General features: G+C 31.8%; 2 protein-coding genes across 2 annotated transcripts in view; one reads left to right on the plus strand and one right to left on the minus strand.

The window, feature by feature from the left end:
• Positions 1-14,038, minus strand: part of LOC125072667 (protein madd-4) — a 395,564-nt gene that overhangs the window by 20,517 nt on the left and 361,009 nt on the right. Inside the window, exons 13-15 of the mRNA XM_047683327.1 lie at positions 4,800-4,952; positions 4,522-4,646; positions 2,198-2,440 (exon numbers count right to left, since the gene is read on the minus strand). Of these exons, the coding sequence (XP_047539283.1) occupies positions 2,198-2,440; positions 4,522-4,646; positions 4,800-4,952 (521 nt within the window). The remainder of the gene's footprint in view (positions 1-2,197; positions 2,441-4,521; positions 4,647-4,799; positions 4,953-14,038) is intronic.
• On the plus strand, positions 549-3,593 carry LOC125072669. The gene is made up of 2 exons (XM_047683329.1): positions 549-1,382; positions 1,655-3,593. The coding sequence occupies exons 1-2, from the start codon at positions 582-584 to the stop codon at positions 2,114-2,116; spliced, it is 1,263 nt and encodes a 420-aa protein (XP_047539285.1). The 5' UTR covers positions 549-581; the 3' UTR covers positions 2,117-3,593.

Consider the following 14,038-nt stretch of genomic DNA (forward strand, 5'->3'; position numbering starts at 1 on the left):
TAGTATCTCTTGAAATTAAAACGTCAACCATAGTAGAAATGATTTGAACACTTTTTTTTTATGGCATTGGTTGGCGGACGAGCGTATGGGCCACCTGATGGTAAGTCCTCACCACCGCCCATAGACAATGGCGCTGTAAGAAATATTAACCATTCTTTACATCACCTTTGCGCCACCAACCTTGGGAACTAAGATGTTATGTCCCTTGTGCCTGTGATTACACTGGCTCACTAACCCTTCTAACCGGAACACAACAATACAGTGTACTGCTATTTGGCGGTAGAATATCTGATGAGTGGGTGGTATCTACCCAGACGGGCTTGCACGAAGCCCTACCACCAAGTAAAATAGTATAATTCTATATAGATTCATCTGAATAGCATTATTTCTAAAAGTATGGAATGTCTAAGAGATAAAGTGTTTTAAATTATCATACGATTACCACCGAAATTCTGTTTGCATTTTATCGTCCATTGATAAGATTAGTTCTCGTATCAATTGTTATCAGTTAATTTAATTCCCTACGAAGTCACTTCAGTTAATGTCACGGTGCAAAGAACAAGAAAGATAAGAAAGGGAAAATGTCTTTAGATGTAAATATAAGTGAACCAGATGAATTTAACTGTATCGAATTACATAATTGTATTAAAAGTGTCGCAAACATTTATAATATAGAAGATTTTGTTTATCACGTTGACATTGTCTGCGGTAAAGGTGAAAATTATATCGCGAATGTATTTAGAGTGTCTATTAATGAAACAAATAATGAAAAAAACAGTGTTAGTGTTATTGTGAAAACTCTTATCAATACAACGCGACAAGACTTGTTTAGAGAATTGCATAAGAGAGAAGTTTATGCCTATAGAAACGTTATTGATAAATTTGTTGTATTACAAAATGACATAGTAGCTAACGAAAGAACTATATTACCGAAATACGTTTTTGCTAGTACAACGAAAAATAATGAAGTTATCATCTTGGAAGATTTACTTCTCAGTGGATTTGTGATTGAAAGTAAATTTAATAAATATGAGAAATTAGATTATCCTCAAGTACGACTTATATTAACAGAATTAGCGAAATTTCACGCTTTATCATTTGTGTTTAGAAAAAAAGATGAAACAAATTTTGAAAATTTACTCGACGATTTTAAAGATTTAATTTATCAAGACAAATTTCTAAATAAGACTAAGCTGAGAAATTATTTTCAAGAATCGTATGAAATGTCTTTGAATCTCATAAAAGACACAGACGCTAAGAAAAAGTTGGATAAAGTGAAAGATTATTTGTTAGAATTATTAAGAATGTACACTAAACCAAAAAGGTATAACGTATTTTGTCATGGAGATTGTTGGATCAATAATATTTTGTTCAAGGACGAGGTAAGTCAATCAAAACTTTTATGTGACTGTTTTCAAGTTAAACTTATATGTCAATATTTTGTTCGAATAATATGTATTTATTCATTGTAATATGTCTCGTGTAGTGTTTTATTAAAATCGAAAACGTTGGTTCGAAAATTCTGTTTAAGTTTTTGTATTTTGATTTGAATATATTTCAAAATTAATATTATAAACATAAATAAAACGTGTAAAATAATACAACGTGTTGTTTATGTTAAATACAAAATAACATTAATATTTTTACTTTTCAGGTAAATAAATTATGTTTCCTGGACTTTCAAGCTATGAGGTATGCAAGTCCTGCAACAGACATCCTATACTTTATGTATATATGCACAGATTCTGCCTTTCGATCTGAATATTTTGAAGACCTTAAAACAGTTTATTATAATACCTTTACAAATTTCTTAAAACAATTCAACATAGAAGGTAATATTGTTTATCCACAAGAAGAATTCGAAAAGGATATAACAGAAATGCTTCCTTTTGGTCTACTCATAGCTTTAGTAGAATTGAGAATAGTCACGACTCGTCCTGAAGAAGAAACTTTATCCAACGATTCTACAGACGCCGATTCTACGAATGATGGCACTGATATTAATAAAGCAGTACCAGGGAGTGAAAAATTATATGAATTACGAGTAAATGATGTAGTAGACGATTCAGTCAATAACGGGACGTTGAATCAGCTTTTAGATCTTGTTAAGTGTTAACAAATATTTAATAGACTTTTAAAGTTATATATCATATGAATTTGGACTATATGTAACGTGAACAAAGACACAAAAGATTACCTGTCTCCCCCGTTATATGCTGGTGCACTAGAATCTCCAAATGAAGTTCCGTAAGCCATTGAGCATGGTTCCATAACACATCTTTCAGTCTCTTCAGTTGGCTTTGGTCCCATACATTTACTATCAGGTAACTTTGCAATCGTCCGACTGAATTCTAAAAATATTTTGCAGTGAACTTCTTTCTTCCTCCATCCCTCACCGCATGTCACGCTGCACGGACTCCAATCATCGTCTTTGATGTAACTATGAGAAAAAACAATTTAGCTTTGTATGTGATGATAGCTTCAGTACTATTTAAAGACGACGTGCATGATTGGATGCGAAAATATTTAGGACTACATAATTCAAATGTTTTATAAGTAAAAAAAAAATTAATAAATATCAAGACACTGGCAGTTTTTTCGTTTGATTTAAATATTTTCTTATTCACCGTCTACTTACATCGATGCTTAAGTGCCTTGAAATCGTGATTAATATTCATAATTCTATTCAAATTCTAAAGGGAGTTCACACATGATAACACATGCTAGGTGCGAAGGGATCGATATATGTATGTTGAGAACTACCAATCCTAATAGAATTCGTTCTGGCTGGTATATGTAGAAGTATGTGCACCAGTGTGTCTGTGTGTAAACGCCAATTGTACCTGGAATCTTAATTTACATTTTTCTGTATATAGCGTTAAGCGAATTATAACTATGCTAATATAAAACCACTCTGTGAATGATCAGAGGAAAAAATAGCATTGTTAGTGTCAGTGCAAAGATGTATAGTATCTTAGAGTATCGGAAAAGTGTTTCGAAGCAAAATAAAGAGTAGACAAACTTTAGTCAGTGTAAGATGTGCAAGGAAATATAAATTTTATAGTGCAGTGCATAGAGTTGAAAAAGTTTAATCGTTGATAAAGTAATGGTCCATGACAGGTAATGAACTGAAGGGTTTTTGTGAAATAATCGAGGAGAGTGCACACGAAATTGATCAGAGTTGAACTAAGATAATAAGTGGTATACGTTCCATTTTCCTTTGAATAAACTTTAATGTGATACCTATCGTTTCGGTCGTCTCAAAACATGAAACGGTTCTGGATTCAAAAGGGAGCTATAACGGTGATGAACGTTTATTATAGAATCGTCCTTAAACCACTTTATTATGATCGAAAATGGTTTGAAGACGATGTTTCCATAGTGATAAAATATACAAGCTATGAACGAAAAGGGACAACAGCCACTGGATGTGTGTATGGAGTGGGGTAATGTTATTAATTGTAAAAGATGTGATGTTGTATTGAATTCAAAAGTGAAACCTTTAATTAATACTGGTTAAGGTACAATACCTTACATACAACCAGCCACACGCAAAGAATATTTTGTAATTGCTGAAAACAACAACAAAATACTCTGAGCTCGTTTAATACATACAATATTATTATGTTTGTTAAATTTTTAAATTTATTAATTGTGTTAGAAAAATAAATATGTATAAGAAGTAAAAATTTGTATTTTTTTTTTATTTTTAAATAATTTACTAAAATATATTTCTATAATAAAAAATATAATTAAGTATCAATTGAATAAGCATTTTACTTCGGTACTTAAAATAATATTCGTTATTTAAAAAAAAAAAAAACTAACATTAAACGTTAAACATTATTTTTTTAACTAAGCAAAGAAAAAATTTATAAATAAGTCATTTTTGTTACATTTTCTTATAATCCTACTGTAGATTGCCAATAAAAAATAAACATGCAGGTTTTCGTCAAATAAATACGAAAATAAAATTTAGACGAGGTAAGTTGTTTCTGGATGGAGGCAAATGTTATGATTTATCTGTAAATAGCCTTTATTTAGCTAAACTCCTAAAATGTCATCTGTCGTTTAGTACTGAAATTTTAGATACAGAGATATTAGGCATATTTGTTTTTGATGCTTAAAATATCTACATAATTTAGCAATTCTTAGTATTTATCAATTTCATTCGAGAAACTAAACCAAAGATTATAATAATAAAGGCATTGGTGACTATTTCAACGGTAAATTGTTGTAAGGCTAATTTAATAAAAATAAAATTTTGAAGAGTTATGATATAATAGAGACATAAAAGAAAATCATTTCTACATTTGTCTTCATCCAAAATTAATATAACGAACTATTCACCAAAAACTAGATCTCGGTTTTGCATCGCCGCCTCTAACTTTTATTAGTCTATGCTCGCTCATATCTGTCGAGGTGCGAGTAAGTCAGAAGATAACAGAGCAATATGCAGGAACGAGATAGCTTGAAAGTTGGTGAACAGTCGTTGACGTGTCAGCACTTGATGGTACTTACGTGGCTTCAACCGGAACATCAGGTTCGCCAATGAGCTGTTCAGCTTTTGCTTGCGGAGGTGGGTAAGGCTGTATTAAAGGCTGTGTATGATATACCACTCCAGGTAAAAGGTCTTCAATATCGTCCTAAAGAAATCAAACCATATTTAACACGAAACCAAATAAAGGATATATTTATACAATTTTGAGTATTTTTTTGGAAATTAAATTATAATTTATTTTTGTCGTTTAGAAATTCAATGATATCTATATTTAATAAGGTTATAATATCAATCTCACCTCAGGTTCTTCGGCTTCTCTATAAGCAGGACAGCTGATTCCAGTTGAACAGGGTCTGGTAATCTCTGGTCTTGTAGCTGGGTCACAGCCACCACCTGCTGGTGTACATTCCACACCACGGACTTGCACTCCTTCGCCACACGACACTGAGCACTATAAAAAAAAAAAAAAGTAAAGTAAATGCATAAATGCACACCACTATCCTATTAAGGAGAAATAATTTAAGCATCTTCTAAATAATTTCCTTCACTGCAAGCATACATATACTTCATATAATATAAATATATACATTATATGAAGTATATGTATGCTTGCAGTGAAGGAAATTATTTAGAAGATGCTTAAATTATTACTTTACGTTTATCTCAAAATGTTCTTACTTTCAAGTCAGCAATAAGTTGTAAACATATATATAACAGTGAAAATGAAATGCCAGCTTAAACTCTCAATCGTCGGCTAATATTCCCTTAATATATTCACTGGGCAATATCAGCTTCAGTAGTAAAATAATACGATGTATTTTAAAACAGATTAAAATGTTACTTAAAACTTTACTTTTTATGTCATTTCAACTTTTAATATAAGTTGTAATTCTTATTTAAAATAAGTTGTAATTTCTGACTTAGAATCAGAAACAGTATAATTGTTTAAATTTTATGAAACAATACTACATACATACATATATTGAAGAACATTAAAAACATCGTCTGCGGAAAATTCTCCGAAAACAATTCACCGAATCACAATTCACCGAGAACAATTCACCGAGAACAATTCACCGAAAAACATACTAGTATCATAAAAAAGGTAGAGATGTTTATTTGTGTTTAGTGGTAATCTTAGGAACTTATGATCCAATTCAATTCAATGATTTTTTTACTGGTAGCAAACTACATTACTTCTGAGTGGTATAGGGTATAAATTGTATTTATATCATATGTTCTTTATCAATGAATTGCACACTTACGAAGCTCAGGCAGATCGGTAGTAACATTGTAAAGACGTCAATATTTACTTAGGGCGTAGGAAGTTCGTCGAAATGAGAAGTCAATTAATTTGCTTTAAACAGAAATCTTATTAAGCCATTAGTAAGAACAAGCTTTGATTTCACCTACGTCTCTTGAGTTCCAGTTTGTCGTGTCTAGTTGTTTAGTTGATTTTGTAACAAGTTCGCAGGAACTAAGCAGTTAATAGCTCGTCCGTTGACTTCGTTGACAGTTTGGGACGAACTTTAGACTAATTATCTTCTAGTTTGAGTCCACAGGCTAAAGGTAAAAGTCAAAACTGTTCCAGAAACGTGATAGCAAATGTTATTAATTTGATGAACGTTACAATATAATCAAAATCAAAATATACTTTATTCAAGTATGCTTTTACAAGCACTTTTGTATCGTCATTTTCGAACTATATTAAGTGAAGCTGCTACCGGTTCGGAATGTACTTTCTACCAACAGCTCAGTAGTTAGTTTTTTTCAACATTTAAAATACAAAGTTATGTTAGTTGAATACAATTATAATATAACCTGCCAGGAAGTCAACAAGTATTAGCTCAACGCTTTTCATCAAGTATTTAGTATTATGATTTTTTTATTAATGTATTAGGTATTTATTAATTTTTATGTTAATGATAATTAGATACATTATAGTAGTAAATAGTTTGTAATAAAACCAAGAGTATTTCAGTATGAAATTAAACAAATAATCATAACATGTAACAAAATTTTAGGTATAATTTTATATATCTAAGCTTAACTTATCTTTATCTTTACTTAAGCCTGTCTGTTTAGGTACCATCTCATATTCCAGCGACAAGCAACAACAATTAGTATTGTTGCGGTTCAGCTAGGAGTGAGTGAGCCAGTGTAACAACAGGCACAAGACATAACGTCTCAGTTCCGAAAGTTAGTGGCGCATTAGCGATATAAGGAATGGTTATTTTTTTACAGCGCTAATGTCTATGTGCAGTAGTGATCACTTACCATCGGGATTGGCTAAATATACAATAAAAAAATATATTATGAATGTGCTCTACATTTTAATTAAACTTAATTTAAGCATTCAATAAGGCGAAATGTTATGCTTTTTAAAAAGGTTGTTGCACTAAGGTCCAAGTGTTTCAACAGCAAATAGGGCGCAAATATAATTTAGATTAAGAGACACTGGTGACTGGAGGGCTGGTTCATTTTTGCTCAGCGGATCGGAATTGCGATTCAACGGGAAAATGCTGCTGGCATTATTCCACGCGGTCATGATTTATACAGTATTTAATTCTGTTAGTATATAGTTAAGGCCTTAATGTAAACAATTCTTATGTAAATAAATGTTAACTAGAATATACATATTTGTACAAGTTATTATATGTTTTACTTGAATGAAATGTATAAAATATCTAGGAATTCTTTTCAATTCCACGTACAACTTCGAGCTTACTTAGGATAGGTGTATGATAAAGTTTCAAAGATGCTTTAATGAACAAATTTCCTGTGAAGTGTATGTATTTTCGAGGATTTTAATATAATTCCTGATAAAAGTAAATAAATAAATATTTAAGAAAAGAGTATATGTTTATTTTGACTCTATGTGGTCTTGTCGGTCTTGATCTGAGTGTTTTTGTAAAATCGAAGGCGCGAAGGCTGTGCTTCATATCTCGCCCCAAGCCTTCCGAGTGTATACATTTTGATGCTTAGGCATTATAAAATCAAGATGAGTGAATCGGACGCCATTTTGAAAATTTTAATACGTTTCTGATTTATATTTTGGAAATGTAGAGCGCATATTACTAATCATAGCTTTCAAGTCTCTTTTAGAAATTACATACATTTTCCTAGGAATTTACGTTGACATATATGACTATATAGAGTATAATTGTATTGAAATATAACATATAGCTTAAATTAGACATCGTAGAGTCCAGATGGCCGAGCCGAGATGGCCCAGCCCAGAACGCGTGCATTTTAACCGATGATTTCGGGTTCAAATTCAACGAAATTCTGCCACATGTGTATTCCGCCAACCCGGATTGGAGCAGCGTGGTGGAATATGCTCCAAACCTTCTCCTCAAAGGGAGAGGAGGCCTTAATCCCAGCTGTGAGACATTTACGGGCTGCTAATAATAATGAGAGTCCAGATATTATATATAGCAATAAACTATATACAGACAGAGTTACAATATTTTTCGATTAGCACGAGACGAATTATAAGCATAAATTAATTATGCACAAGAAAATTACTGTTCGTTCGGATTTGAAAATGCGATTTTAATTTAATATTGACGTCTTCAGTGATTTATCTCAGCTTTCATAGAGAACATTTTGTATTAATCGAAATGCAAACATTGTAAAAACAAATTTCGACTACTAAATAATTTAGATAGTAAGTGCTTGGGAGTACGCTTGAATCTTTTAATTAGGTCCAAGTTCAGTTTAACTAGTTAAAAAGTAACTTACAGTTAGCGAAGTAGCAAGAACTGGGTTAAAACCGCGAACACGACGTTAAAAGATACGTGGTAAAATTGGCAGAGGAATTACAGCATTAGGGATTGTAAAAGGCGACACTGGGAAGTACATCAAAGAAGTTTTTAAGAACAGTGAAAATTTTCGTCAGTAATTAGTCACTAATATTTATTTTTTCCCAGCTTTTGCTCCAATTAATTTATAAATATACAACTGTAAAAATACTACCTGAAAATAATATAATTTATTATTATATTTTAGGTATAGGTTCTTATAAAACGTCATTTTACATGAAAAGTGTAATGTGACTCTACGACCGGCTTACTTTAAAGACTCTACCGAAAAAACCTGAAATAAACTAGGTAGCTACTCTTTTTCATTAACCATATACATTTTATTATTATACATATATGTCGTATTACCATTAGTAAGGACATTGTAATACAGTGACTTTATCAAGACTATGTTTACACACACATAGTCATATTTAATCACTCACATAGCTTACATTGGTTCTTGTTTTTTTACTTTTTTTTGTTTTCATTATGATTTTATTTTATTTGATTTAATTTTTTTTTTATGTGAAGCAGGACATGAGAGCTATTGACTTACACAGGATGATGTTAAAGACCGTGTTGATCTGGTAATAGTTGGGATTCATAAATGAAGAACAGTAGGAGAAGAAGGAGAAGATCAAATTCTCGCATATAGAACTGACGTTATGAAAGGGTGCGATCTGATATGTATTTTTTAATTTACTGGAACGTTCTCAATCAAATTAATAAAATTATTGTCATCCTATTTTTAACCAAATATAGTCCATAACTATTTAAATATACTTAATATGTATAAAATCAACAAAAACATACTTCAAAATTTTTACAATTTATATAAATAAAAATAATTTCGTACAATATATATATATATATATATATATATATATATATTTATTTATTTAAAAATATAAAACGAATGCAAATAAGCCAGCTATAAAGTGTGCAGAGAAAACCTAGGACAGCACCGGATATTGCCAGTTTAAATTCAGGCAAGAATGACTGAGCTTTCGCGCCATATTCGTGCTTACAATTCAGTTACTGGGTGACGAAAGATATGCATATATTTAATCTTTCCAAGTCTGGCATATTATCAATAAAACGTTTTTTTATGATATCGGTGGCGGTCAAGCAAATGGGCACCTGAGAGTGGTCACCGCCTATAGACAATAGCGATGTAAGAAATGTTGACCATTCCTTACATCGCCAATGCGCCACCAATCTTGGGAACTAACATGTTATGTCTCTTCTGCCTTTAGTTACGCTGTCTCACTCTCCCTTCAAACCGGAACACAACAATACTGGGTACTGCTGTGCAATATCTGATCGGGTGGTACCTATCAACGCACTTTAAGTATCATTTCGCGTAGAATACTTTAGGCTTTAACAAGTAAAGTTTGCGCCCAGCGGTGGAACATTAATGGACTGTTTACTAACTTCAGAACAAATTTATATTTTGATATTTCTCAGGGAAGTATTAAAAACAAAACTTTTTAAAACAACCCTTTATAAATAATTTTAATTTAGGACGCAATAATATTGTCGTCGATACTAAATGTATCAAATTCTGAGCTAAATGACCAAATGACCTCCAAAAGATAAACAAGCACAAACCCACCCAGGTTTGTGCTTGTTTATTTGTGCTATTAACGCTTGAGAATTGTCCTGTAAATAGTCTAGGGGACAGTTTACAGAGCATAATTTGGATGCTACCTTTGCGTTGCTATTTACGAATCAGAAGGCTACAGCTATATGATAACATCGTTCTGACCGATTTGGGCTCGCACCCAATCTCAAGAGACTAGTCTACTACACAGGACATATAGTAAACAAGTGTCAAGGCAGAGATGAATTCTCTGTTCGCTTGCTCTTATAATCCCACATGACTTGAAATAATTCAAACATAAGACTAACGGCTTTCCGAAGTACGAGAGTGTACATTGCCAACTTCTAGATTTTGCGATGAAAATCCAGATATTTTATTATAGAACTGATTTGGGATTTGAGCTGACTTTGGGGTCTGCGGAATTCTATCTAGTCACTCGACCAACGAGACGGACCAATTGTATACGAGGGCTGATAATGTTCTTACATGTATTTGACAATTCAATTCACATATCAAAGAAATCTTTTTTGAAAATAGAAATCCAGTTATCAAGAAACAGAAGTTTCTCGTGACCGTTTAACATTTACAATAAGGCATTGTACTTGAAGTTACAAGATCTAGAAATTAACCTAAACTTTGTACGAGCGCGTTGTTGTTGAAATGTTTGTAGTGAATAGTTTTAAGTGTTGAAATTGAGTTTTATTGGGACTTTGTAATTATTTTGTATTATAGTTTCAGACGCGCTTAGATGGAAATTCCTTCGTATAATATTATTAGCATTATCTTTGAAAGGCTTTGTTCAATTTTGTTCCTTTAATATTGTGTTGAAATTGTAAAGACTTTCCATTTTGTTATTATCTGTATTATAGCTTTGTGTGTTTGAAGATATTATGTGTTAAACTTTCTTCGCATTGATGTTGATTGAGGTCAAGTTTTTTTTTTTTTTTTTCTTATTTCAAATCGCCCAATACAATTTAATAAATACTTTATGGGCTAATCAGTAGTAATCGCACTGTACTATTTCACTATATAAATTAACTTTCAAATATATACCAGTTAGACATATTTTAAACAGGCTAAACTTTACGTAATTTAAACATTACAAACTAAAGCGCGATTTACAATACAACTAATGCCATCTAGTGACGAAAAAAATACCAAAATAAGGTGGTTTTATCTTTTAAAAAATGTTTCTTTTAAGAAGTAATGTCATTAGCTTTAAACAATACGAATGTCGATGTAAATAACTAATAAAATAGTTAATACTCTTTTCAATTTATTTAAAATGAATAACCGATATTAAATAATGAAACACCTAGGTTTTTAAGTTTTCAATTTAAATTACAACGTTGCATATAAACACATTGTCGTTAATTTTATAAATTAAAAACAAAATAGATTATCAGCAGTGAATTAATTCAAAACGCCCCCCGTCCATTATCGTTAGACATAACATTGCTTCGGACAACGTCAAAGTTTATTTACTCATGGAACTTTCGAGATCTTTCAACTAGCTAAGTTTGTAGAGACTAACTAAGCAAACTTAATGGTAGTGCGACGGCAGGCAGGTGCAGATTGCTTTAAATGACTTTGTAGCATGCACTCCAAATGTGCTGGCGTTTACGCTTTTACACATTAATTGGGTATGTGATTTATTTTACTTATTGTACCGCCAAGTAGCACTTTGTATTGCTTTGTTAAATTGAAATGTAAGTAAGCCAGTGTAGTTACGGACTCCAGAGATTTAAAATGTTAATTCCTTCGGTGACTTACCTATGTAAGTGTACAGTTCGAACGACTATGAATGATGGTAAGCACTACTTAGGTAGCTTATTTTCATATTTATCTCTACTACATAATCAACGCTTAGTTAAACAGAAATGTCTCGAAATAAATATCGTAAGAATTTCTTTTAAGTAAACATCTCTGAGATAACAATGTGTCCTAAGTAAACATCAGTCATTGACTTACAATATTAAGAGAATTCAATAATTTTATTTTTCAAGTCCAAAGTGTTTTTTTATATTTTCCATAAAAAGTTATGAAAGTAATAAAAACATTCATTGTTATGTATTTTTAATGACAACGAAATACGACGGATGTTACGATTTCACAGATAAAAAAACATTTTACAAAAAAATGTTTCATTGGATTTCGGCAATACTATTTAGTAGCTAATTTTAATGGAATATTAAATTGTGTGGGAGACATACGTATATCATAAAGAACACAAGTATGGAGTCACACACAAGTACACTCTCCCCCCCCCCTAACTCTTATATTGAGGGAGAGAGCAATACGAACAAAACGGATAACAGCTTCAGATGATCTCTGAGGCCTATGAATAAATTTAAAAAGTGTTACACTCCTATAAGTGTAACACTTTTTTAAATTAAATATAGGTAGGCAGATTAGCGTTTCCAGCTTTGAATGTTTTGCACTTGACACATTTAGTTTCAGTTAGGTTTAATCACTCTTTAAACGGGAACACAACAATCCTAAGTATTGCTGTTCTACCGCTAACGGTAGAAATGCGATGAGGACACTCTGGGTAGGTACCATTACATTAACAGCCTATAAATTTCCCACTGCTAGGCTAAGGCCTCCTCTTCCTTTGAGGATAAGGTTTGGAACATATTCCACCATGCTGCTCCAATGCGGGTTGGTGGATACACATGTGGCAGAATTTCGTTGAAATTAGACACAAGCAGGTTTCCTCACGATGTTTTCCTTCACCACCAAGCACGAGATGAATTATAAACACAAATTAAGCACATGAAAATTCAGTGGTGCTTATCTGGGTTTGAACCCGTAATCATCGGTTAAGATGTTCGCGTTCTAGCCACTGGGCCATCTCGGCTCAGGTAAGTACTAGACGTTATTGCAAATTAATGTCAGGTTTCATTCCTTTGAAAAAAAAACATCGTGAGATTATTATCAATGTCAGGTAAAATCCTAATACATGTATGATGCACCATTCCACATTGGAGTACCATGGTGGAGCAAATAAATAGAAGTCAAATAATTCAAGGACTTTATTATGCATATGTCTTTACTTTTGGTTCGATCATAGGAAACTTGAATGACACATATTGTATGTTAAATATATGAACACAATTAGGAATTAATATATATTTAGACCCCAATCGTAAATCTAGCTACGTATACATATTATTTCTAATGATTATATAACATTTCACTTTTGCACGTTACTTTAAACCTTCGCAGTCTTAAAAAAGTGATAAGAATATTAATAGAGCATTCAAATCGAGAATGATAAAATCATGTCGATATATTTAAAAATGCTTTTACGTACAACCTATAACCCCGTACTAAAACTGAAACTATGAAAGTTTGAATTAACCATAAAATAAAAGTTATAAACATAAAATTTCAATATAAAACGACCTACGTAAAAATGTGCTACGATGTTGCTTGCTACGTATCGTAGCGCTGACATCGTAGAAGCGCTACGCGAGATAAATAATGCTGCGCCATTGTAGCTTATTTGTTGATATATTTTTATTTTTTATTGCACTCTCTACTACGGGCCAAGGCTAGACTATTTTGCTTAACCTAAATATTGAGCAGATATTTTTTTATGCGGAAACTACCGAAAATCTTTATTGTTAAATTAGTATTATATTTAATGAAATTACTTTTAGAAGGGTTTATTCAACCAATCAACTTTATATCCATACATAGAAATAGTATATTTTAACTAAATGTCGTTATTTATTATATGTATATTGTATATATTTATTTGTTAGATGGAAGTTGTCACCTAGTGGTGAGTGGTCACAATGCAAATTGTTAATACGTCTAGAATTAATAATTAAAGTGACATCGATTTTAACGTGTTAACCTTAGATCAACAATAGCACTGTCGATCAAAGGTATTCATAAAAACACGCGTCGCTTCGCATTAAAAGCCAATTGCATTGGCTTTTGTTTTTTCTTCGCCTTTGTTGCTTCACTATAAGTTTCCACGTACTCTATCTGCCTTTTGTTTATAATCTGGTAGCAATTCTTTGTCTTAAAAGTAAAATTTCAAGGTCGAATTTGAGTGTATCAATTCTATATTTAATGTTTACCATTTAACTCATTTACCTCAAATATCTTCTTCGT

Source organism: Vanessa atalanta, chromosome 22 (genome assembly GCF_905147765.1).
Source record: "Vanessa atalanta chromosome 22, ilVanAtal1.2, whole genome shotgun sequence".
Taxonomy (NCBI): domain Eukaryota; kingdom Metazoa; phylum Arthropoda; class Insecta; order Lepidoptera; family Nymphalidae; genus Vanessa; species Vanessa atalanta.